The sequence below is a fragment of the Osmerus mordax genome, chromosome 19 (assembly GCF_038355195.1).
Source record: "Osmerus mordax isolate fOsmMor3 chromosome 19, fOsmMor3.pri, whole genome shotgun sequence".
Classification (NCBI taxonomy): domain Eukaryota; kingdom Metazoa; phylum Chordata; class Actinopteri; order Osmeriformes; family Osmeridae; genus Osmerus; species Osmerus mordax.
The window spans coordinates 9,121,147-9,144,073 of record NC_090068.1 but is presented as its reverse complement, the minus strand read 5'-3'; the positions used below and the strand labels follow the sequence as shown (position 1 = coordinate 9,144,073).

At 42.7% G+C, this 22,927-nt stretch overlaps 5 protein-coding genes across 6 annotated transcripts; 2 read left to right on the top strand and 3 right to left on the bottom strand.

Moving 5' to 3' along the window:
* Positions 1 to 378: 378 nt before the first annotated feature.
* Positions 379 to 5,051, bottom strand: ftr83 (finTRIM family, member 83). 2 transcript variants are annotated; one of them, XM_067256905.1, is made up of 8 exons: positions 4,399 to 5,051; positions 3,778 to 3,873; positions 3,383 to 3,616; positions 3,103 to 3,262; positions 2,937 to 2,993; positions 2,295 to 2,369; positions 1,572 to 1,661; positions 1,105 to 1,243 (listed from the first exon to the last, which is right to left on the bottom strand). In XM_067256905.1, exons 1-7 carry the CDS (start codon positions 4,972 to 4,974, stop codon positions 1,612 to 1,614), a joined length of 1,248 nt encoding a protein of 415 aa, XP_067113006.1. In that variant the 5' UTR covers positions 4,975 to 5,051; the 3' UTR covers positions 1,105 to 1,243; positions 1,572 to 1,611. The 2 variants fall into 2 exon arrangements, with proteins under 2 accessions (XP_067113005.1, XP_067113006.1); XM_067256904.1 differs by lacking the exon at positions 1,572 to 1,661 and having other exon boundaries at positions 379 to 1,243.
* Positions 5,052 to 9,045: 3,994 nt separating this feature from the next.
* On the top strand, positions 9,046 to 13,843 carry ftr82 (finTRIM family, member 82). The gene is made up of 7 exons (XM_067256906.1): positions 9,046 to 9,776; positions 11,489 to 11,584; positions 11,888 to 12,121; positions 12,319 to 12,478; positions 12,591 to 12,647; positions 12,796 to 12,861; positions 12,977 to 13,843. Exons 1-7 carry the CDS (start codon positions 9,189 to 9,191, stop codon positions 13,495 to 13,497), a joined length of 1,722 nt encoding a protein of 573 aa, XP_067113007.1. The 5' UTR covers positions 9,046 to 9,188; the 3' UTR covers positions 13,498 to 13,843.
* Positions 13,844 to 14,691: 848 nt separating this feature from the next.
* ift22 (intraflagellar transport 22 homolog (Chlamydomonas)) lies at positions 14,692 to 16,321 on the top strand. Its single transcript, XM_067256908.1, has 5 exons — positions 14,692 to 15,043; positions 15,247 to 15,329; positions 15,460 to 15,546; positions 15,621 to 15,820; positions 15,916 to 16,321. The coding sequence occupies exons 1-5, from the start codon at positions 15,005 to 15,007 to the stop codon at positions 16,062 to 16,064; spliced, it is 558 nt and encodes a 185-aa protein (XP_067113009.1). The 5' UTR covers positions 14,692 to 15,004; the 3' UTR covers positions 16,065 to 16,321.
* A 3-nt stretch (positions 16,322 to 16,324) lies between these two features.
* atp5l (ATP synthase, H+ transporting, mitochondrial F0 complex, subunit g) lies at positions 16,325 to 17,508 on the bottom strand. The gene is made up of 3 exons (XM_067256909.1): positions 17,357 to 17,508; positions 16,715 to 16,875; positions 16,325 to 16,523 (listed from the first exon to the last, which is right to left on the bottom strand). Exons 1-3 carry the CDS (start codon positions 17,406 to 17,408, stop codon positions 16,425 to 16,427), a joined length of 312 nt encoding a protein of 103 aa, XP_067113010.1. The 5' UTR covers positions 17,409 to 17,508; the 3' UTR covers positions 16,325 to 16,424.
* Positions 17,509 to 18,032: 524 nt separating this feature from the next.
* nherf4b (NHERF family PDZ scaffold protein 4b) lies at positions 18,033 to 22,120 on the bottom strand. Its single transcript, XM_067257635.1, has 10 exons — positions 22,105 to 22,120; positions 20,619 to 20,646; positions 20,004 to 20,068; positions 19,676 to 19,887; positions 19,377 to 19,581; positions 19,108 to 19,244; positions 18,815 to 19,019; positions 18,522 to 18,718; positions 18,237 to 18,407; positions 18,033 to 18,145 (listed from the first exon to the last, which is right to left on the bottom strand). The coding sequence occupies exons 1-10, from the start codon at positions 22,118 to 22,120 to the stop codon at positions 18,113 to 18,115; spliced, it is 1,269 nt and encodes a 422-aa protein (XP_067113736.1). The 3' UTR covers positions 18,033 to 18,112.
* Between the last annotated feature and the right edge of the window lie 807 nt (positions 22,121 to 22,927).

Genomic DNA, 22,927 nt, shown 5'->3' with positions numbered 1-22,927 from the left:
ATAAAAAGTACTGTTTATACTCTACATTTGTGTTTTTGAAGAGAACGAGAAAATGAAGTGGTAATAAAATGTGGCTATGGAATACCAATGATAGTGAGAGCGTGTGAAGCTGAGCAATTGTATGTCATTGGGAATAAATAGATAACAGGATGGAAGGAGTAGGATAGAAACTGAGAAAGATCGTTTAAAAACAGCCTGCACATCTAGCATGAACAGAAAGCATAAGGTGTGCGTAGTCACAGCGTCGTATCAGCAGAGGTCGCCCTGATCAAACTTCTCTGTACTTACGGACCCAACCACCCCTGTGTGCGTGTGCCTTTCCTTCGTCAGTAGATGTCCTGTAATAATTTAACTTGTGCATAATCCTTTCTTTTTTTTTACATCATTTTATTGATATGAAATATAGTCATATATAAAACAAAGTGCAAACAATAGCATTTTTGTTTTTATTTCACATACTGATCTGTTTATCATTAGCAAGCATCTATTCCCAAATCAATCACAAAATGCATGTGCACAATAGATTTTAATTTCCCTTACACATCTAACAGAATCATCATAATGTATTTGCCTAAACACTGTATACAAAGTATATATTTCCCACAATATAATCCCATGTCATCATTCTACAGTATGAGTGGCGATATAAAAGTTATGGTTGCACAAAAAACGGAATTACAGATTCACATTTCTCATTGTTATAGTATAGCATGTTTTTACAATTGGCAGATGGTAATGGAAGACTCATACCAGACCCAGAAGCCTGGATAAACAGCTTCACTGAAAGAGGCACTGAAGCGGTGGATGAGGGTCATGGTTTCTCCTACGCTGTAGAAGGACAGGGTGCCTCCAGTGTGGTCCAGGAACACCCCGATACGAGAGGAGTAGGGCGCGTTGATCTCCATCTGGTCCTTGCTGTGGCGGACCGAGTAGCTCGAGTCAGAGCAGAAGAGACTCCAGGACTTGCGGTTGTACCCAATTCGACAGCTGTCCCCATAGCCGGTCCTCTTGATGCCCTTGTAGGTGACACCGACGGAGGCCCCCTCTCCACTCCAATCCACCTCCCAGTAGTAGCAGCCTCCGGACAGGGGCTCCTTACACAGGACTTGGGGCAGACAGTCAAACCTGGCCGCACTGTCACTGTAGGACTGGGGGTCTCTCTTCAAGGCGGCCTTCCTGTTCCCTCTAGACAGATAAAGTTGTTGGTAGGCTGTGTTGGAGTCCAATGTCAGCGGACAGGCATCTGAGGAGAAGCAAAGCCATGTGATTTAGTTGTTTTCAGTACAGTAGCAAGGGCAGCTATCAATACACAAAGCCCATCGTGACTGAATGTGAATGATTAAGTTTCACCACTACCGATTATTAGTGAAAGGAGAGGACATCACACCCATTTTCGTACCCTTTTATCACCAAGAGAAGTGGATATTCAAATGACTGCAAGTCCATAAATACTGTGGCAGTCATTCAAGTAACCAATGCCTCCTGGGGGTTTCACCATGTTACGGGTTTAACAAGTAGCTCTGCAGGTGTGTACACCAGCATGCCAATGAAGCTCAGGGGTTAAAAGTCACCTGGCTTTCCTGATGTGCGCCTGCCCTCCACCTCACCAGGTCACAGTCGGTTGGACCGGTAACCACGGCTAGAGCGAGCAGGTTTAGTATCTGGAATGCCAGAGGTGTCAGAGACTGCTTGTGACTTTCACAAACAGAACTTTACTTATATTATGCTCTTTATGCATTCACAGTGTTCCTATGTTTGTTTTTCAACATTGCTTGCTCTGGTCAAAGGCTCTGAAGACATGTTTTTTCACACAACTGTATGAGACTATGAGATATTTCTTTGTTTTGTGTTTGTTGTTGTTTTCCACAATTGTGTTGCTGAAAGTTATTTTAGACAGATTAGACAGTTATTCGGCATATGTAATAACACATACTGTAACTCTTACTACACCCTTAACACAAATCTACTCCTATGCATGATAGTCAACCTGTGGGTTCTATGAGCATGCTCGATACAAACCTTGTATTTATGGAATGTAGTGAGACTACTCCCTTTCCAAATAGTTTCTATTAACACTGAGTGCCAGCTACTGTTTCAAAACACTACCTTACTGGTCCAACAATGTCACTGATTTAGCTGACATAACAGATTTTCAAATGTATTAGTAAACCGCATGGGCTAAAGAATAAACCTCATGAGAATTAGATGTCTGTGATTGTGATTGTAAGGGAGAGTACAGTACTATCCTGTTCTGTTTGAACATAGACAAACCACTGTGTGAAATTCAGACTCACATTTCATGAAGTCCTCTCTGCTCTTGGGTTCCTGGGTTGGTGTTCTGTACATCATGTCAACCTCAGCAGTTTCAGCTATGAAGACGGAAAATATGACGCACAAAAATCAATGATGGTACAAACAAAACATTGCATGGAGGGAAATACTTATGGTCTCTTCCAATAATTGTGTGTATTTAAAATGTAACATAATGTAAACTTGGCTGGTAGTTTGAGGTGTGACTTGTAACTTTTGTGTTCACGGATATCCTACGGAAATCCTGCATTGAAGACTATCATTGTGTTAAACTGCATGGTGTTTGGCATTCTAAGAATTGTCCGCTAAAATAAACATGAGAACCACTTGAGCTATTATGTGACCCCGAAATGCCCTGAAGGTGCACAGGCCACTTAACTAAACAAACTGAATTCCAGATGGTCATATTTTTTATGCAATGCAGAGTACAAAAGAAAAGCACTACTGCTCAAATACCCATGTGCTTTCTTCAAATGTTGGTACCCATAACCTAATTCAAAATCTTTCTTATTGGGAAACACACAAAAATATTGTGAGCTTATCTGTGGGTTAGTATTCTGGACTACGGCTGTTCAAACAGTCTTGACTTTAAAAGTAGGAGGTTAGAGATTTGGGGGGATTCTCACCTTTTATTGATTGTTTTCTTTTGGCATCATCCAGCTGGCAGAAAGGCATTTTGTTCACTGAAAAAAATGGTGGTCAGGCAGTGGTTAAGGATACATGTCAACACTGAGAATGTGATCATTTCCGTAGCTGCATATTCCTGACTCAAATACTCTGTCAGTGACTCACCGATCTGAGCTACTTTGACCAGCTCGTCGTTGCTGAACTCGTGAAGGTGCTGCTTCATCTCAGAGACAGCCTTGCTCACAGGCCCAAAGGAGAAGTAGGGGTTCACCGTGACAGAGGGCAGCTCCTCGGCCTCGTTCTGGGCAATCAACATGTGGTAACTCTGCAAACCGAGAAGGGAACAGCACAGATGAGAGCCTGAATCGATTTTTTGTTGAGTATTTCACTTTGATTTGTAACGGTGTCACGGATGGTGGAAGCTTCTAGTCCGCTGCTTAGTTACCTGGATGAAGTGGATGTGGTCTTCAGTGCGGGAGAGCTGGGTGATCTCGTTGTCTCTCCTTTTCAGGTCTTCGATCTCGTGGTTCAGACGGTCCATGTGGCCCTCGGCGTTGTTCAGCGCTGCCTTCTTATTGGAGGAGATCAGCTTGATCATCTCCTGCTGCATCCTATCGATGGAGCGCAGCATGTCCCCGAACAGCTTCTCACACTCTTTCATGGCCATCTGGGCTGAGGTCTGGAGGGGACACACACACACATTAGAATGTTGTTCTTCTGCTTTGCATACTGGATGCGTTGCATCACAAACAATGGCATGATTGATAGGGAGTTTGAGGGAAACTGTCGGTATGATCAACTCATCATTTGAGTGGATTGACCAATAGGAGTGTTCTGAACCTTGAGTGAGTCCACTGCATGTTTCAGTTCCTCCATCTGCTTGAGCCTATCATGGATCTTCTCCTGGATCTCAGCCTGAGTGGCTCCCAACCGTTGCTATGGAGAGAATAAAAGTTAGAGGATGTCGATAACATTTATTTGACTGGTTAAAAAAAATGTGCACTGAAGCTTTTCTTTGACTGTAATATTACTTAATACCTCATTTGTTCATGTGCTAGGGGGCACTAGCACCACATGATACAGTGACAGTAACCTGCACAAACATCATGACCAATCAGTAAACTGACACTGAACAAGAGCTGTGAATAGACAAGTTGCAACACTTCAACCGTCGCCTGATTACTCTGACATGGGCGGATCACCTGACGGTTTGAGGGATTGTTTTAGGGGCTTGGCTCACACACCCTTATACTCATTCATTATGACCTGACACAAAACTACAGGTTGAATACCCAGAGTAAACAAAGAACTGCAAGGACCAAATAGCCCTAATCGGCTGACCAAAAGAAACAAGGCCTATGTACTGTTATAAAGTTGTCCTATCACTGCATGATAAGAATGATAGAATCCTCAGCACTTTACATCATTAATCCTCATGAAGTAAGGTACAAACATATTTACCTGTTCGTCTGACCTCTCCTGTTCTGCAGAGACCATGTCATGACCTTTGTGCTCCTTAACCGTGCACAGCACACAGATGCACATCTGGTCAGTGCGGCAGAACAGCTCCAGGCCCTTCTGGTGCTGGGGACAGATCTGCCTGTCCAGGTGGCCGATCTCATCCACCAGCTTGTGCCTCTTGAAGGTGGCTGACTCAAAGTGGGGCTTCAGGTGCTTCTCACAGTAGGAGGCCAGGCACATCAGACAGGACTTGATGGCCTTGTGCTTCTTGCCAACACAAATATCACAGCCCACGTCCTGGGGTCCCGCAAGCTGGTAGTCCGGGGATGGAGGAGGGGGAGGGAAGGACTCGGTGGTCCGGGTTGTGCCGGTGCGTCGGGATCCCCCGATCCGTCGCGGGGTGGGCCTCTTGTTGTAGGTGACCCTGCACTCGGGGCAGTTGTAGGATCCTGAGTGATCCGCATGGTCCCAGTAGGTCTTGAGGCAGATGGTGCAGAATATGTGTCCACAGGGAATGGACACTGGATCCCTGAGGTACTCTTTACACAGGTAGCAGCTATCCTGGTCAGACGACATGAGTGGACTTTGCGGTTGAATTCTCTGATACGGCAAAGAATAGTTGAGACACTTTGAATGGCTGTCAGGTGTGTCAGCTCTGGGACTAACTGAGCCACAGGTGCTACGGAAACATGTTTTATAGGGTAAACAGGGTGGGAGGCCAAACTGGTTGAGCAGAAACTGGTTAAGCAGAAGGCGGGGCCACGTGAGGACCTAGCTACCAACAGCATCAGTCAGGGGGCAGGGATTACAAATAAAGGAAAGAATGAATGACATTTGTGTTGTTTCTTTTTGTTACCTCATGAGGATGAGAAAGACACTGTAGATCAGTCTGATCAACAATTCAATCAGAAAGACACCACCACAACCCATTGATGTCAATATTTGTTCAAGTGGAGATGCAAGACCACACCATACATCACACCCTGTCTAAACCAAGAAGCAAACGGAAAGGGGTGTTAGAGAGACTTCCAAATGGGTGGAATGAATGGGGGCGTAGTGGAATTTATGAGAATGTGTTTGACTAGTGACAGTGGTGGATTGCAGCCAGCCTGGTCAGGGCATGGCCTCTGATGGGGGAGGGGGGGGTTCTGTGATGGATGCCCACTAAAACCCCGGCTCACGTTGACCTTTCAGCACAGGGAGGTAAAGTTGGCCTGCAAATCAAAGAGAGGAGACTAAAACATCTTTCTTAGAGGACTTGTCTTCAGAATGACTTTGTGGCTTGCTGTTAAAACAATCTGTTTTGACTGACATAAATTATAGCTACTTTGTCACTATGTATTCCACACACTTTTTACACATATACAACACATTTTTAGACCCACAGGGCAGTAAATACTATACCATGTTGTGATCAACACAGTTTGATTTGTGCTGTTCTACACATACCTTTCGGAAGCTGGCATTTGTTCTTGTTTGTTAAAACAGTTGGTTTTGGCATCGTTAACTCTGGTGTAGTTTCAGTCATCCTGCCATCTAGCCGAGAGTCGTTAATTATCAACCAGATGTTCCCATTTGAATTCATTAACATTTCACACTAATTTCTTCTCCCCTCCTCAACCCTGATTTGCAATGTTTGTGTTCTCCTCTTTCATTGATTAGTGAAGTGATTATATTTTGAATAAAACCCATCCTAGTCAGATACAAAATCTCCACAAAGAAGTAGAAAACAAACCCTTTAAAACATTTAATCACAGTTTATATCGAAGGCACATCCTCACATGATGGCTAGCTGTCAGATCTGGAGTTCCAGGGTTGCTTAAATGATGGCTGGAATGTGACCAGGCCAGATTGGCCAGATAACAAGAGGGTCAAGGGGGGCTGTTAAAAAAAAAACGGTGATGTGTGAGAGAGCACTGCAGGGCTATGCTAGTCTGCATGCCAATCTTATAGTGTCTGTAAGCCATCAAACACAAGAACTCTAACTGACATGACTGTAATATTTAAGACTGGAAATGCAATCTTGCTGGTTGGTGCTGTGGAGTGTGGGTACAAGTCTGACATGGCATGACACTTCTGTACATTTGACCTGAATTGCTCCCAGGGATTTACAAAGGAGGCAAAATATTGTGCCTTGTAATTGATTGGGGTTGACGAGATCAATAACACGTGATGTCAAAATCAGCTTCAGTTGTCATTCCACATCAGTATTATTCATGTTTTATGTACTTGGTTGCTAGTTGACCTGTCAAATTACTATCGACTCAGATTCAACTTGGTTAACCCAATGGTGAACTTCGATCCTATAAAAGCTTTGTGCACACAATACAACTATTTTATAGAGGCAGGTTTCTTTGTTTTTTACTGGGGCTATTTCAAGACTGTAGTGGTATGCTTGTTAGTTCTGTGGTGAGTGACATCATCTGGCTGTTAATACATTGCTATCCAACCCACCTGACAGACTCTGCTTCATTTCAACACCTTAACATGCTTAACAGATGACACACCGGAAGGCTGTGATTGACAGATCCCCTGCCTGTTTATCTAACAGATAGGTTTTAAAAGAGATGCAGCTGACAATTACATATTGCAGGCTCCATCAAGAAACTGATTTAAATGCAGGTTTGCAAAATCTTTTCAAAAACTGTCCCCTTTCCCTCTGGCTGTAGGTTTCTGTCCAATCTGTTCACTTTCGTCTGGCCTTTATCCAGACTCCTCCTGTCGACGCTGTGTATCTGCCAGCATTAACAAAGGTAACCATTGTTCCACTGCAACACTTGTAAATACCTTGTCTCCATGTTCAGACCAATCACACAGTATGAGCTGGGTCCTTGACTCCTACAGTCAGTCATTTGTATTCCCTCTCTCTTCAAAACATTGCCTGAAAACCTGGTTGCCCCTCACTACACCTGACGCAAAAACTCTGCTTGACTTTAATGAATGTTGACCTTTAACTGATTGGAATTATGAGTTTTTTGTCTGTGCGCTCATATAAAATTTGAGTTCAGTATAGATGTGATATAATTATAAAACACATAAGCCAGCTAGCCAATGCAATAACATTCGAGGGATGGACATTGTTCTTGCACTATCATTAAAATTGATTATACTGGAATTTGAAAGTTTACTTTGTTGATGTTTCTGAACCCGGTCTACTGTACTGCTGTGTCATCACCTTAACAACAAGGTTTCTTGGGTAGAACATTTACATTTAGTCATTTAGCAGACGCTCTTATCCAGAGCGACTTACAGTAAGTACAGGGACATTCTCCCCGAGGCAAGTAGGGTGAAGTGCCTTGCCCAAGGACACAATGTTATTTTGCACGGCCGGGAATCGAACCAACAACCTTCTGATTAATAGTCGACTCCCTAACCGTTCAGCCATCTGGTAGAAAAGACATAAGTGTGTGTATGTGTGGAATTGATCCAGCCCCGGACCCACCTCTGCTCTCTCACAGGTAGTTAATCAGTAAGCACACTGTGCATTTAACACAGGAGGCCTTCCTGGTATCTAATCAACATAAAAAGAGGAAGGAAAGAGAAACTGGCTTATCTAGAAACCTGACCAAATATGGGCTGAGGCGAAACTCTATGAAGTGAAGTAAGACGTGCAATGACGGAGGGGCTGTATACCTTTTGTGCAACCCATGCCTGTGTTTCTTCAGCCCTGTGATTGGCTAGATTGAATGATCACAATGCATTGAGGCTGATTGATCAAGAGCCTGAAAGTCATCATCTCACCCAAGGCGTTTGTCCTCACTTTGATCACCGGGAATCTCTTCCTCTGAGAATTTTAGACAGTATTTGATAGATAAGGATGGAAACAGGAATGTACAGTGGTGAGACAGAATATAACATGCCTGTCTTGACATGTATGCAACTTTACTTGTAATGATGAACACATGAAAATATGTCAAGCATCAGGTAAGTATAGTACAGTAGATGAACAGGAAGGTTTAGTACAGTAGATGAACAGGAAGGTTTTTTTGGCTACCCCTAAAATGAATTCGTCCATGAACTATTACACACACATCTTATCTACAGATACTTCATACACCTGTAAAGCAACCAGACTGGTTCAACTGGATGTAGTTTAAATACATACAACCCATGACCTTAACTCAAACTGACACACACCTGTGCGTTCAGACATCTACCGGTGTGTCGTTTTTTTTCTTTTTTCTATGCAACGTCTGTTTGAAATATTTCCTGGTCAAGGGAAGTTTTTTGTCTGAGTGTCTGTTTGTTTAGGAGGTGGACTACAGCCCTCCACCTTCTCTTTTATGAGAATCAACCTGTGTCTAGTCCACTGGATAAAATGTTCAAATAGCATTTTGTTTGTTTTTCTACTGAGAGGCCTGGGTTGTCCTCTGACAACATTCTACAACACCATCAGGTAAACACTGACTGAGAGATCTCTGACTGGAAATCCCATAGATTTTCTTCGACTTGTGCCTTCTACAATTCATTCATTCTTCAAGGCTCAGCCTATCCCCTTTTTTCCCTCCTTTCTGCCCGCCCCCTCCCTCTCCCTCTCCCTCTCTCTTAAGTCTCCGGCAGCCTTTGCTCGATCTGTCTATCTCAACTGGGCTGAGCTCCGAATACTCCCAGCACAAGGGGAGGGCCTTGCCTGCTTTCAATCAATAACCTCTGGAATTCAGAAATACTCGTAGATCCTGTCTCTGTCAGACTGTGACACACTCTTGTGGAGGGCGGGCTCCATAACGCACTGGAAGTTACCTCTGGCTCTCTCTGGTTTCGCAGGTCTGTTTGTGTGTGTTTGTGTGACGATGGCTGAGCCCATGTCTCCGGATTACTTCAGCTGCCCTCTGTGTGTTGGCTTGCTAAGGGACCCCGTGGCTATTCCCTGTGGCCACAGCTTCTGTATGGACTGCATCAGTGGCTACTGGAATGAGGCTGACTACACGGGAATCTACATCTGCCCTCAATGCAAGATCACCTTCACCCAAAGGCCTGTGCTGAGACCCAACACCATGCTGACTCAGGTGGCTGAAAAGATCAAGAAGACGGGCCTTAACCAGGCCAACACGTCCCCAGGAAACAGCTTCGCCGGCCCAGCCGACGTGCCCTGTGACTTCTGCTCTGGGAAAAAGCTCAAGGCTGTCAAGTCCTGTCTGAACTGCCTGGCTTCCTACTGCGAGAAGCACCTGAAGCCCCACTACGAGTCAGCCACCTTCAAGAGGCACAAGCTGGTGGATGAGCTGGGAAACCTGGACCGGAAGATCTGCCCTCAGCACCAGAAGTCCCTGGAGCTGTTCTGTCGTACAGACCAGATGTGCATCTGTGCCATCTGCACAGTCAGCGAGCATAGGGGCCATGATATTGTCTCAGCTGAGGCGGAGAGGAGTGAGAAACAGGTAAGAGGCAATCAGCCTTCCTCTCTCAGTATCAGGCTACGCTGTACAAATGCACCTGCTCAGTTTGACCCAAATAGAATGAAAAACAACAGCTTACATTGTAGTCATTGCAAAACATGAACAGGTTTGAAATTGTGTCTGTCATTCTGTCAGAAACTGAGCAAAGAACTTTGAAATACAGGTTGACAGAAACTATTATACTCTGTCACTTTAGGAGGTGTGTTCCACTGTTCCAGTTTCAAAGGTTAACTGACTAATGGTTTATTGAAAGGCATATCCAGAACTACATTTCTCTTTGTCACTGAGAACATCACTCGGGAGTTAGTCAGAAGGGAGGTATGGGTAGGGAGGACGGGTTGGGAGAGGTGGGTCTTTTGATGGAGGAATGTGAGTGAAAGCAGACGTGTAGTATTCCCAACCCCCATCCGTGCACTATCACCAAAGTTTGTACTTTGACCCAGCCTTCCAATGCTATCAGACACTCTTGAAGGCATGTACAGCCAAAACAATTACAGCACTCTGATTAGACCTGGGGTCTGCTGAAGGAATGTGTTCATAATCAGTGATGAAAACTCCCCTAAGCTTGTGGTGTCACAGCTGTGCACGGCGGTGGAGGAAGACAGACACCAAAGAAACTTCCACCGAAACTACACAGCCTCTATTCTCCTAGACTGGACCCCTCCTGTGGGAGGGACTGCAGGCGATACTAGTGATACTGGAAATATGCATTGGTGGGTCAAGGCCCTAAGCACTTCACCTGGTAACAAACCAACGTATATAAACATGGACTTTGTCACGGTGACTATGCACTGCACAGTAGTCTGCGGATTCAAAAACATTTACGCGGGCAAGAAACAAACCTGTAATGGATTTTGCAGAGATTTCTCAAGAACATTTGCATCAAGCATGTCCGATAATTGTATGACCTCATCTTAAATAGAAACTAAGCTGTCCAAGCTTAGTTTACAAAGCTACAGTAATAATTCAAGCTTTTTTGTTGTTTACTAAACGGAGAGTCTGGTTCCTCTCATCCCTGGATTTACAACCTGAGTCTCCCATGGCTGACTGCTTCTCTCTCACACTCCACTCCCTCCTTCTCTCCCCCCCTCCCCAGATTCCCAACATTCCTCAAGCTTATCTTGAAGAATGGATCGGTGGGCTTCAGTAAAGGCTGAATTAGAAACCCCTCACAGCTTTCTATAGGCCAGGGCATGTGCACCTTGAAACATCTCTTTAGAAGTTAGGCAGCGGTAGTTTCACATTCCTTGCATGGTCCAGATTCCATCAACCCTATTTTCCCTCCTTCTGAGATCAAGTCGCCCTTTATTAAGTAGATCCTCAGAACTGGGTTTATTAGAAACAAATCTTAATTACTCAAAAATGCAATGCAAAAGATCTGAAGCTCATTACTTTCTGGAAGCAGAACGCATATGATATCTAGTATATGTGAAATGTATAATCCATGCATGCAGTTAAATGTCCTTGTTCAGTTTTATTACCTATATATAACTAGATGTGAAGTCGCAGAGACACTGTTTCCACGGATAATCCCTTAGATAACACTACACTACATAAATGGAAGTTGAGAGCATTCAGCACACTAATAAATGTGATTTCACAAGCATGAAATGGATTTCATGAACTCAAAGCATGAATGCTGCTAAATTTGAAATGCTGATTACCATTTAAACAATTACTGTTCATATCACCAGAAACTCCTGGGGGTGTCTCAAGCTGAGATCAGGCAGAAATGTCAAGAAAGGGTGAAGGAGCTGGAGGAGTTAAGGACCGCAGTGGACTCATTAAAGGTAAGAACGAATTATCGCAATGCAACAATCTATATATAATATTTCTTTAATCACCTACTGTAAGATGATCTAACATGTTAGTGAATGCAGGAATTGTGTATTTCATTTACTGAACAAAACTTTGTTTCGAGACTGTGAAAGTGTTTCCATGAAACACTAAAAGGTCTTCTAGAATCATCTAGATCATAGATACAAAAAAAACAAATATTTTGTCTTGTAACATCCCTATCTACATAACGTACCAGAATGACTACTTATGAAAGTTCTTTGATTGGATTACTATTTTATCTCTATTTCGTACAGAACTCAGCTAAGAGAGCCATGGCAGAGAGCGAGAAGATGTTCGAGGAAATGATACGTTCCATAGAGAGAATGAGGTCTGAGGTCACTAAGCTCATTGGCATCAATGAGAAGGCTGCGTTTAACCAGGCCGATGGCTTGGTCGAGAGGCTGGAGCAAGAGATTGATGAACTGAAGAAAAAGGAGATTGGCCTCAAACAGCTATACAGCACTGATGACCACATCCACTTCCTGCAGGTGAGAATTCCAGCAGAAAATCCCCAAAGACTTAACACATTCAATCTCTGCTCTAGCAAGGGGGAGATTTTTTTTCAAACGCTTTTAATGCTTCTCCAGGAAAAATGACGCAACACCATTATTCACCCTAATGGGAGTAATTCTGCTGGTTGCTACTGGAGCAGGCTCGTCTGATAACAGTTATCTTTTCTTCTCAGAATTTCAACTATCTTTGCACTCCCACTGATGATGGATTCATACCCAGAGTAACGGTGAACCCAGATTTCTCCTTTGGCGCAGCCAGGAAAGCCGTGGCTGAGATCAAAGAACGTCTGGAAGAGCTCGGAAGGGAGGAGCTACTGAAGATCTCCAAATCAGGTTAGGACCACACTGTACTAACAGCAGAAGACATGGAGAGCTGTTGTTGGTTACAAAGAACGTTGAGTTCAGGTTGGTTGCTTACCTTACCGTGCCTCTTTTACCCTGACAGTAAATGAGGTTCCTGTTTATACAACGGAAACTCGATCCAGAGAGAAAAGTAGCAGAGGTAAGTCAGTTGTCACCATATAGAATATAAATCAAATCGAAATTAATGATGCCACATTGCATTTGATTTATTTTTTATTTTTTTATCACAATACTAAATGTATGCTGTCTTTTGACTGAGACATAACAGAAAATCTTTTTAACTCTAGTGAAAGAAATAACAGTGGACAGTGCTCCTCCTGCGGAGCCCAGAACCAGAGCAGACTTTCTGAAGTGTAAGTATCTCCTAAATGTGTCCCAGTTCTTCTCACCTCAATCAGTTCAATCAAATGCGTTATCCACGTGGGAGGTGTCTGATGGTAAGCCTGTCTAATTCACCCTCACTCCTAGACTTCTGCCAGCTAAGACTGGATCCTGCCACAGCCTACAAGGAGCTGCACCTGTCAGACAGCAACAGGAAGGTGATCAGAACCAGGGACCTGCAATCCTACAGCGACACCCATGAGAGATTTGATAGCTTCGCCCAGGTCCTGTGTCGTGAAGCGCTGTCCGGAGGTCGCTTCTACTGGGAGATAGAGTGGAGTGGGGAGTTCTCAATGGGAGTGGCCTACAAAGGCATCAGCCGCAAAGGCAAAGGCTCTCTGTGCCTGCTGGGCTACAATGATAAGTCTTGGAGTCTTCTGTGCTCTGACTCAGGATACTCAGCCTGGCATAACAGGGTGGATAAGGCCATCCATGCCCCCCACTCTCCCAGGATAGGAGTCTACCTTGACCATGGTGCAGGGGTGCTGTCTTTCTTCAGTATAGGCAACAACATGACCCTTCTTCACAGATTTGAGACCAGCTTTGTTGAGCCTCTCTATCCGGGCTTTGGCGTTGGAACCTCAGTTAAGATCTGCCAACTGAAATGAACATTTATATGCGCCTCTGATTTATTAATGAAAACATTAAGAAAACAATAAAAAAAATATACAAATGTTTTTCATGCTGTTATTTGATCTAATTGTTCATACTGCATTGTAAACTCTGACCTACAAGACTTATTCAATGAATGTTCTACCTATAAGTGAGTGTGGAATATTATTTTTTGTTTGTAATGTTTTTTTCCCTTAATCCATTATCATGTTCCCTTTATTATGCTCTGTGCAAACTGTCCTATTTATCTAGTCAATACAAAGACCAGTGTGGTTTTACAGGATATCTGTTTGCTCATTGAGATAACAAAAATACTCTTTAATAGTTTTCAATAAAGAATGTATTAAAATACATTTGTGCTTCTTTTGAATTTATGTGTTTTAATTACATACTGTACACATTACACACCATGGTTAATTGTCTAATTACATAATCTACAGTGTATCCCTTACATATGCAGTGTCTATGGTTTATAGTCAAAGCAAATTACTGAAGAAATTCAAAATTTTGTATTTACATTGTATTTGTTATCCCAGCTGCTAAATCAAATTAGGCATTTTCCATGACATGAATATTGATATGATTAGTTATGTAATAAATTAAAGACTTCATGGTGATGACCCGATTATGTCACATTACTAGGAGAAGATTTTCTACATTTCAGTAACGGTTTTCAGTCTTCACTAAAATCAACAAATTGTCACACTCCTGCAGGCATTAGGCATCCATCTAAACAAATTTGCCTCAGAACTAGTGTTCAGGGCTTCCTGTTTACAAAAGTAGGCTAATGAATCTGCATACATAGTAATCAAGACAGTAATAAAAATATCATTAAAACACCTAGTGAATCGATTCAGTAATATTGTCCAATGGACAATAATATTGCAAGCTTTATTTTCTTGCCCTCACTAACTAAACTTTGTATATAGTGCACTCTACTGGTAGAGTTTAAAATCATATATTATCCCATATAAGTTTATTTAAGCACATTGAATATCTATGATATGTCCATCACAACATTAAAAGCAGACCATTTGGTATCGAATATTGTCTACCCGCCCTCCTAATCATTCTCCACTATTGAAACTAATTTGCAAATGGGCGGTGCTTTGTTATTTGAGTGATGTTGTGTGCGTCCAATTAAACAGGTTTTCACCATGGAAACCAAGACGAACGTCAAGTTTACACACGCACTTAAACCCATCTAGCAATCTAGCAAAGCAGGGAAAATATTTACTTTGCGCTTTCAACAAGCTAGCAAAGGCTATTCAAACGTATGCAAATCCAAATGTATGTAAATATATAACTAATTCGCAGCGCTAAACTACAGTCCTGCTAGCTACACTTTAGCTAGCTAGCGTTGAGACGGTACTCGTCTAGAGAGTACAAACTACAACTAGCTAAGACAAGCTACAGACAGTAGGCTACGCTAAGGAACCTGCTAGCTAGCTACATCCATAAACACGCATGTTTATCCACACAAAATAAATCAACAACGTGACAATGTTCAAGGCGAAAATTATTGTAATTGGGCCGAGTGAGGTAAAAAAACAAACTTTTTTTGTGTGTTATATTCAGTTTAGGGCTATTGTGCATAGGCTGTCTATCTTGTCTAGCCAATGTATGAATGTCGCTTGGGCTTGCTATTTGCATTCAATTGCCATTGCTTTTATGGCATGTTCTTTTGATAACGTGTCACTTTTATATTTATTCAATTGATGCATCAGATGTGTGATGTGTTTCAGAGTGGAAAAACGGTATTGTCCAACTTCCTTTCGGACACAGTGGAGACCATTGGTGGAGAGTATAATCCCACTCAGGGGGTCAGGTACGTAGCTACCTTTTTAAAATGGAAACGTTGGCTCAATAACTAGATTATTTTAGCTACATTCTGTCAGTTTAGGTCTACTGGGATGTGATATTATGGATGTATCTGTGCCACCATCCCATGTCTCTAGGATCCTGGAATTTGAATCACAAAATGAAGGCAGTGACAAATACTCCAGCTGTGAGGTGGAACTCTGGGACTGTGCTGGCGATTTCAGGTAAGGAGACGCAAACCTACATTCATGTTTAAATCGCAATTTAGTGCTCTCTGCTAACTTGTTTATTTTATTAGGTTTGAATCCTGCTGGCCAGCTTTGATGAAAGACGCCAATGGTGTGATCATCGTGTTTAATCCAGATGTGCCAAACCACTTAAAAGAGGTAGAGACATGGTATTCGATGTTCATTGCCTCTCAGGGGTTGCAGGACAACCAGTGTCTTCTGATGGCTCACCACAAGCCTGGCAGTGGCGCAGATAACATACCACCACTAGGTCAGCAGTTAACTCTAACTTCTCCTAAATGGACCATCAACTGTTTGGTTACTGTATCATTAGTAATCTACATGCTTGTTTTTGTTCCTGTGTAGCCTCAAATTTAAACAGGATAACACTCATTCACTCTAACCTGGAAGAGGAGCCAGAGGACGTGAGGCAAGGCTTCCGAAAATACTTAGAAGACGTCGTCCACACGTTGTCAGAGAGCAGAGAACAAGAGGAGATGTCAATCATTACCTAATGTTGTGGCCATATATGTAACACTGTATGTAAGCCTCAATTCTCCCATTAGCTGGTCTTGGAAATCTAAAGAATTTCAAAACTAATAACTACTAACAGGATTGGCATTGATCAGTTGGGTATTAGGTAGTTTTTGTACCTTTTTTTAGGGTGGAATTTGCAACTTAAAAGCAAACATGACAGTGAATACACTTTGCTTGTATAATGAATATGTTAATTTATTCTAATAAATTCTCAAAACAAAATTACACAAAGCTGTACTTAAACAATAGACATTTATTCATTGAATCCATAGTTCGGAGCTGGAAGGTGAGAGCATACAACACTCAGCAGAGCAAAAAGTGACATGACAGTTCATGATTCAAACATCGTATCCAATGAGACCTCCCTTCCCGATGATTTCTCCGATGTAGAACCACATCAGTACTTCAGTGGCAACCAGTCCATTCCTCACAGCATCCTGTAAAATAATAAAGTGTTGGTTAATGCTTGGCTTAAATTCCACAGTTAGGACATGCCTTAAATATCCATGTCTCTTTACAATCACAGGGTGATAGTATAGCACCCTCAGACTGTCCACTGAGATCTGATATTACAATATGCATAAAAAGACGACCATAAACTTGAAGTATATGTGCTTTATGTTCTCACTTTAACCGTGGTTTGTCCTAGGCGTCCAGACTGGAAGCCCTTGACTATGTTCGAAAGCCCACTGATGGCCTTGGGAATCTCGGCAGGGGAAGGGGGCACCAGCTCCACACGGGCGTAATACCAGAAGGTCGCTAGCCTGGGTTTTGAGTATGTGACAGCGGCTGAAACAGAAAACAGAAGTACCGAAATAATTACTGGTCATAAACGTTAGCACCAAATACGCTCTCTAACCACATTTTAAGTAGTCAATTCCAGACAGGCAGTAATTAATGAAAAGTAGGGCAATGGTGACCTGACAGGCTGCTGCTCGCGCTAGCTTAGCGTTAGCTAGCTTGCTAACTCATGCTAATAACTACGTTGCCAACGTACATAAGTTAGCTGACTATACACAGGCTTTAATATAGCTAGCTTGCAAAATGCTATGAAAATATATCGCCTATATGCTTATCTAAATTAATGACTACGGTGGCGGATAACGTTGACAGGCTAGCTAACGCTAGCTAATTCATAGCGCCTGCTTCTTCATAGAGATGTGCGTCTCTGAAATAACACACAAGGCCAAGCGAGCCACTGACAGGTAGTTAGCTAATGTGCATTCTGTATTTCACTGACACAACCCTTTTTCTTGTCAGGAAAACTTACCGCCGACCAATGTTGGTACTTTGGCCACCAATTTCTGCACAGCTTGTGCCATTTTGGAGTAGTTTCCCTGCTTCTCGTCAACTGTTTCGCTGCGACTGAATGTCACCTCCAGTTAAGAAGGACCCTACCGTGTAGCTGTTTAAACGACTGCCTGAACAGAATATTAGCATTGGCTCTTGGTTGCCTTTACGTAATAATGTAACCACCCCCTAGCACAGGTGCAACGTGTTCTTTCTTTTTTTTTTTACCAAGGGTTTACATTGTAACATAACTTTGATTTCCTTTGCCAGATATAACTGCTTTGAATATGTCAAGCATGGTAGAAAGCATAGGTCTACTGTTTAATTTAATGTAATTTAATGACGACATTATTTACCAGTGAATCCAGTGAAATATGTCCTTTTTATTTTCACAGATGTAGAAAGCATTGTTAAGGCCTACAATTTACATGAATATTTTACCAATATATGTATACATTCTTCTTTAAAAACATTAAATTACTTGGAAACTAATAGCATAGCATTTTATTTTCATATCTGGTCATTGTTATTTTGTGGTGTGTCTTTCTTGTAAATCCACCAGACAACTCATGCAGACCTCATATACAGTACTGTACAAACCAGGGTGAGTTTTTAGCTCAAGTGATATGTAGACAAGAAGACTTTTATAACCTAGGTTAATACTGTTTGGCTTGCTTTGAGTTTGTGGCTCTGTCCTATGGTCTTGTGGGTGAGTCGTCAAGGTGTGAACTATCTGCTACAGGAATGATAACTCTTCAGCTTCTTCCTTCTGTAGAGAGAAAATCCACATAATATCATAGAAATAATGCAGAAATGTATCAACGGCAATGAAAATAAAGTTTTTTTATTTTTTATTTTACCGATTTTAAGCCGAAGCCTAAAGGCCCTTTCTGGAGGACACAGAGTCGTTGACTGGGCACTGATGGAACGTCCTCTGGTGCTTCTACTCCTACTGTTATGGGGGGCACCATTTTGTTTTCTTCATTTTCCTTAGGATCACTCCCACAGAAAACAAGAGGAGATAGACCCAGCTGAAGGAGAGAACAACGTTTAAGAGTTCGTTAGATACACTAATCAATTACTGTAAACGATAACTCTGTGTTTCAGGGGTGTACAATCCTTCTGTTATAATTGATTTCACCCACATTTGTGTAAAAGTGGAGCCCCTGGGCAGTAATACAGGTGAGGGTGACAACCTGGCCACTCTGCCTCACTCTGTCCACAATGTCTCCATGCTCCAAGGACTCCACAGGATCCCTGTTGACCTCCAACAGAATGTCCCCCTCCTGCAAGCCTGCCTTCTCTGCTGGGCTGTCTTTGTCCAGCCCACGCATAACATGAACTACATGGAAACAGGATCACATTCACAGTTGTCTTGTGACCCCAGAGTTTTGTTTGTGATAGTTTGTTACAGAGCTTGCACACATGTGTATCTCACCTATTTTTCCTGATGGTGTTTTCTCTTGTCTGAGGAGGAAGCCGTAACCCTTAGGCCCAAGCACTAGGTGGAGTCTCCGGGGTGTGTAAGGCAGGTTGTGGGCACCGACCATGGCAGGTAGAATGGGCATCCGCCTGCGGACATAGCTCTTCTCGCTCTCATTGTCAATGACCAGGATGGTCATGTGATCCTTGCACTTCATCACCTGCACATATACACTTGTTTTACAATCAAAAGACCAGCTTCATAATGGGTGGATAACCCATCAATGCAGGGGGCAGTGCCTAACCTACCATCTTGCTAAGTGCAGAGTGGGTGAGCTCAGATACGTTTGCTCCGTTCATCCATACCAGGTGGTCTCCCTGAAACATTCCTGCTTTGTGAGCAGAACTCCCACTTAGGATGTTAACCGTAAACCTTCCTTTCTGCCCTAAAGGGTGGTCACATAACTGAAAGTTAACAAGTAACAGAGTAATACTATACCACAAAGACGTCTCAGGGTGTTACTGTCAGATCTTACCCATATAAACGTACATGGTCCTTACAATGTCTACTGTCTCACCTTCCACAGGTACAAAGTTGATGCCCAGGCCAGTGGCAGTATCTCTGGTGATGTGGCACATCCGTGGCTGCTGGCAGCCCTCTCCTCTGTGATTTCTTGCCAGGGACCGGAGGTCAAATCCCTGTGACACAGCCTGGTCATACTCCTCTCCATCCATCACCAACAGACACAGATGGTTCCCACTCAGCAGTATCCTCCTAGCCACCTGACCCCCAAACAGAGAGACAGGAAGACTCAGTTCATAGGTGAATGTATTTGTTGACAAACATCATTCTATAGCATGTTTGTGTCGTTCTCACTTCCACGTGAGGGATGTCATCCACGAAGCTTTCGTTGACCTCCAGAAGCCGATCTCCGTCCCTCAGGCCACTCCGCTCCGCCACCCCCCATGCCGTCACCTTTCTGATCACATGACCACAGCGCCCCCTCTCCAGACGCAGATGGAAGCCGAAGGACTCGCCTTCTTGACGCTTGAGCGCACATAGGCGTGGCATGGGTGCTGAAACTGATTCTAGGGGGGAAAATAGGAACTGTGTTTTCACTGAGTGTCTGCTAGGTTGTTCCTTCAGAATACCTAGGAAGAAGAATGTTCTGGAATGAGTAACAGGTGTTTCTCTTGTAGGTCACCTGTATCATCTGAGATCATCAGTGCTGGGTTGTCTATTCCCTCTTTGGGATTGAAAGTGAATGTCCTGCATAAAAAAAAAACATTAAAAGGGGTTCCCACATCAAAAGGGTATCGACATGAACATATAACCTGTTATGTAGGCATATATATAATAGTGCAGTCTGGGCTGTAATCATCTGTACACATGAGGGCCTATCTCGTGCTTGAGCCCAAAGTCTTGAAGTTGTCAAGAAAAAATGTCAAAAGTCAATCAGCTCAGCCACTGTTTATTGCCAAGAAACAGAACATGCACCACAATGATCCTTTTTATTTAATCAGTCCACAATTAGCACACAAGAAGGTATTGAAACAATACTTCAGAAAAGGTTTAGTATGCTAATTAACACATGCTCAGACCAAGTACTGTAACCTAGCTGTCACATTGTTTTGATCACATTATTGGGAATGAGGCTATAATACCAGCTGTTTATTAGGCAGTCTTTACTTACATTTCCAGCATCAAATCAACCCAACTCAATATTTTACACAGTAAGGAAATTCATTGGCCTAATAATGTTGCAAATTACAAGACAAAGATTTTCAGAATGTGTAATGACAGTTGAAAGAAGACTTACTTGGTTAGCTCGATGACCTTCAGCAACCCTTGGAAAACAAAAAGATTAGGGTTAGCCGTCTCATTGTATTAGTCATTGATTGGGCAGTGGGAACTGCTGAAGTAATTGTTGATTGTAACTTCCTTCAAAACTAACATGTTGACTCTAAGTCCATATCAAGTTTCAAACTAATTGACCCATTAAAAAGACACCCTGTATATTCACATCACGTCTACAACAGCTTTATCCAGAACAGCTCTCAGCATCTTTTGCCTACATTTCTTGCAACTCATTAACATGTCTTAATGACTTCTTCAAAGTGCAACTGAATAACAAACCTTAGAACTTATTCTTTACAATTGCATGAGGGTCCTGTGTCCTCTAAAGCTGTCTCCTCAATGCTTTGAAACTGCTGTGCTCCGTGCACTTCAAATTCCATGACTGTTGACCCTAGTTATCAGACGAGGCACGATAAGGCAGCGCTGATCATTGTGATTGTCTCCTCACCTACCTTTAGTCCTCCAAGTGACAGATCATTGAAAAAAGTTTTTACGTAAACCTCCTCACAACAAGAGCAGTGGGAGTCTGTGGAGATGTGTGTAAGTGACTGATATAAGTGACTGTACAAGCTAGTCATGCATAACCAGGGCCAGAACAATCAGTAAACTCCATCACCTGTTTTTCACTGAGGGAATGATGCAGGCTTCCCTTTCCAACCCAACCTAATCTATTTGTCTTTTAGTGGGGTTTCCCATCCCATCCCGTTGTATTAGATGATAAATACAATAGTAAAATATTTGTATTCCTCTTCTGTGCTGAACTTAGCAAAGGTTAGTGTCAGTTAGAGTGTTGTTGGAAATAAACTGTTAATATTTCAAACAATGATGCCATAGAAGCAGGATGTGTGACAACATAGAAGTAACCTTGCCCTGAGGATTCTGATGCGAGAGAGAGAGAGAGAGGTCACATCACATCACCTCCCTCCACCACAATCTTTTTAGTTCTGTTATTAGGGCTGTTTGTTTTTCCCTCCATAAAAATCCACTCTTGGTGGATGAGGTCGTAAAGCAGATTTTCCAGTCACCATTGTGACCCCAGAATGTTCCTTGTACTAGGAAACCCTGGCATCACACACTCCCAAATGATTTAGTCTCATGAGTTTAGAGATCTTACTGTCATTAGAGTCTAGCTAACCCACTAGCCTTAATGGGTACTAACACTTACAGTATGATTGCGTTATTCACTCATTCTCAAAAAACACTGCAGTAGAAATGTAAATTAGCCTCTGGCACACAACATTGAGTAATATCGACAGGTTGAATCTACACGTACGTAAACATAACTTAATGCACCATAATCGTCACCATAAACAAAGTGGTAATCGTTACAGTGTTAGTGGGAACAATGAGGGAAACATTTGATTCAATCTGAGAGATAAACAGACGATGAGAAATGAAGGACAATGGATGCAGAAAAGGTGAGAGGACAGTAAGAGATGGTTCTGTACCTGTAGTTTGTATCATGTTGAGTCCCTTCCCAAGTCTGTCCGCAGTGAAGTGAACAAATAAATCAAATGTTTTATCCTTTCCCTCAGTCCTGCTAGCCACCATGACTCCACCCCCCCCACTTACTTAAGAGACACTGCTAGGATTAATGTTTAATCTGTGTGTGTGTCCCACATACTCACCTATCCGTCCTGACGTTATTCATGCATCCGACCACATCATAAAACCTTACAACCTTACATCACAACGTTGCCATGCTGGAAACTTCTAGTGGGTCTGAATGCACCAGCTAGGAGAACATGACCATATTTGTGGGGTATAAGTATCAGGGAAAGCTTCTTCTTATCTCTCTGTATGCGTGTGTGTTCGTGTGTGTGTTCGTGTATGTGTGTTTTCATAGAAACAGAGAGGGAAAGTTTTATCCAAGGCTGCTGTCAGGCTTGTATCGACTGTGAAGGTCACCCAGACTGAACAGTTACCCAGTTACCCAGTTGAGAACACTACAGAGCACAGGCCGTCACAGAACACAAAGATACCCTGCACTGAGGGATCAGGCTGTTAGGACGACCGTGGTTAGGAGTAGTTGCTACAGGCCTACACTGTACATATTCAATGACAACAAATATTACAACACAGACCTTACAAACACTAGAATATTCTTGGTATCTGAAAAAAAAACTTTTAGTAATATCTGTTTGTGGTCAACCAACTTTGCACAGTTCAGAGGAGCAGTTATAGCGTGAAGTGACCTAATTTAGCCAGCAGAGGGCTCTCCTGTTAAAACCAGCAGCAGTCGTATGACGTAGGTGGCTGTACGTACATTGT

What these genes read in the sequence shown, in the direction of transcription:
- ftr83 (XM_067256904.1), bottom strand. Translation starts at nt 4,974, where the DNA reads ATGTCGTCTGACCAGGATAGCTGCTACCTGTGTAAAGAGTACCTCAGG. An exon ending in AGGAGAGGTCAGACGAACAG is followed by an intron (nt 3,874 to 4,398) that starts GTAAATATGTTT and finishes TTCTCTCCATAG; the next exon opens with CAACGGTTGGGAGCCACTCA. An exon ending in GGTCAAAGTAGCTCAGATCG is followed by an intron (nt 2,994 to 3,102) that starts GTGAGTCACTGA and finishes CATTTTTTTCAG; the next exon opens with TGAACAAAATGCCTTTCTGC.
- atp5l (XM_067256909.1), bottom strand. Translation starts at nt 17,408, where the DNA reads ATGGCACAAGCTGTGCAGAAATTGGTGGCCAAAGTACCAACATTGGTC. An exon ending in AGTACCAACATTGGTCGGCG is followed by an intron (nt 16,876 to 17,356) that starts GTAAGTTTTCCT and finishes TTTCTGTTTCAG; the next exon opens with CCGCTGTCACATACTCAAAA. An exon ending in TAGGACAAACCACGGTTAAA is followed by an intron (nt 16,524 to 16,714) that starts GTGAGAACATAA and finishes ATTATTTTACAG; the next exon opens with GATGCTGTGAGGAATGGACT.
- ift22 (XM_067256908.1), top strand. Translation starts at nt 15,005, where the DNA reads ATGTTCAAGGCGAAAATTATTGTAATTGGGCCGAGTGAG. An exon ending in AATCCCACTCAGGGGGTCAG is followed by an intron (nt 15,330 to 15,459) that starts GTACGTAGCTAC and finishes CCATGTCTCTAG; the next exon opens with GATCCTGGAATTTGAATCAC. An exon ending in GACTGTGCTGGCGATTTCAG is followed by an intron (nt 15,547 to 15,620) that starts GTAAGGAGACGC and finishes TTATTTTATTAG; the next exon opens with GTTTGAATCCTGCTGGCCAG.
- nherf4b (XM_067257635.1), bottom strand. An exon ending in AAGGTCATCGAGCTAACCAA is followed by an intron (nt 20,069 to 20,618) that starts GTAAGTCTTCTT and finishes TTTTTTATGCAG; the next exon opens with GACATTCACTTTCAATCCCA. An exon ending in GATGATCTCAGATGATACAG is followed by an intron (nt 19,888 to 20,003) that starts GTGACCTACAAG and finishes TTTCCCCCCTAG; the next exon opens with AATCAGTTTCAGCACCCATG.
- ftr82 (XM_067256906.1), top strand. Translation starts at nt 9,189, where the DNA reads ATGGCTGAGCCCATGTCTCCGGATTACTTCAGCTGCCCTCTGTGTGTT. An exon ending in CCGCAGTGGACTCATTAAAG is followed by an intron (nt 11,585 to 11,887) that starts GTAAGAACGAAT and finishes TATTTCGTACAG; the next exon opens with AACTCAGCTAAGAGAGCCAT. An exon ending in ACTGAAGATCTCCAAATCAG is followed by an intron (nt 12,479 to 12,590) that starts GTTAGGACCACA and finishes TTACCCTGACAG; the next exon opens with TAAATGAGGTTCCTGTTTAT.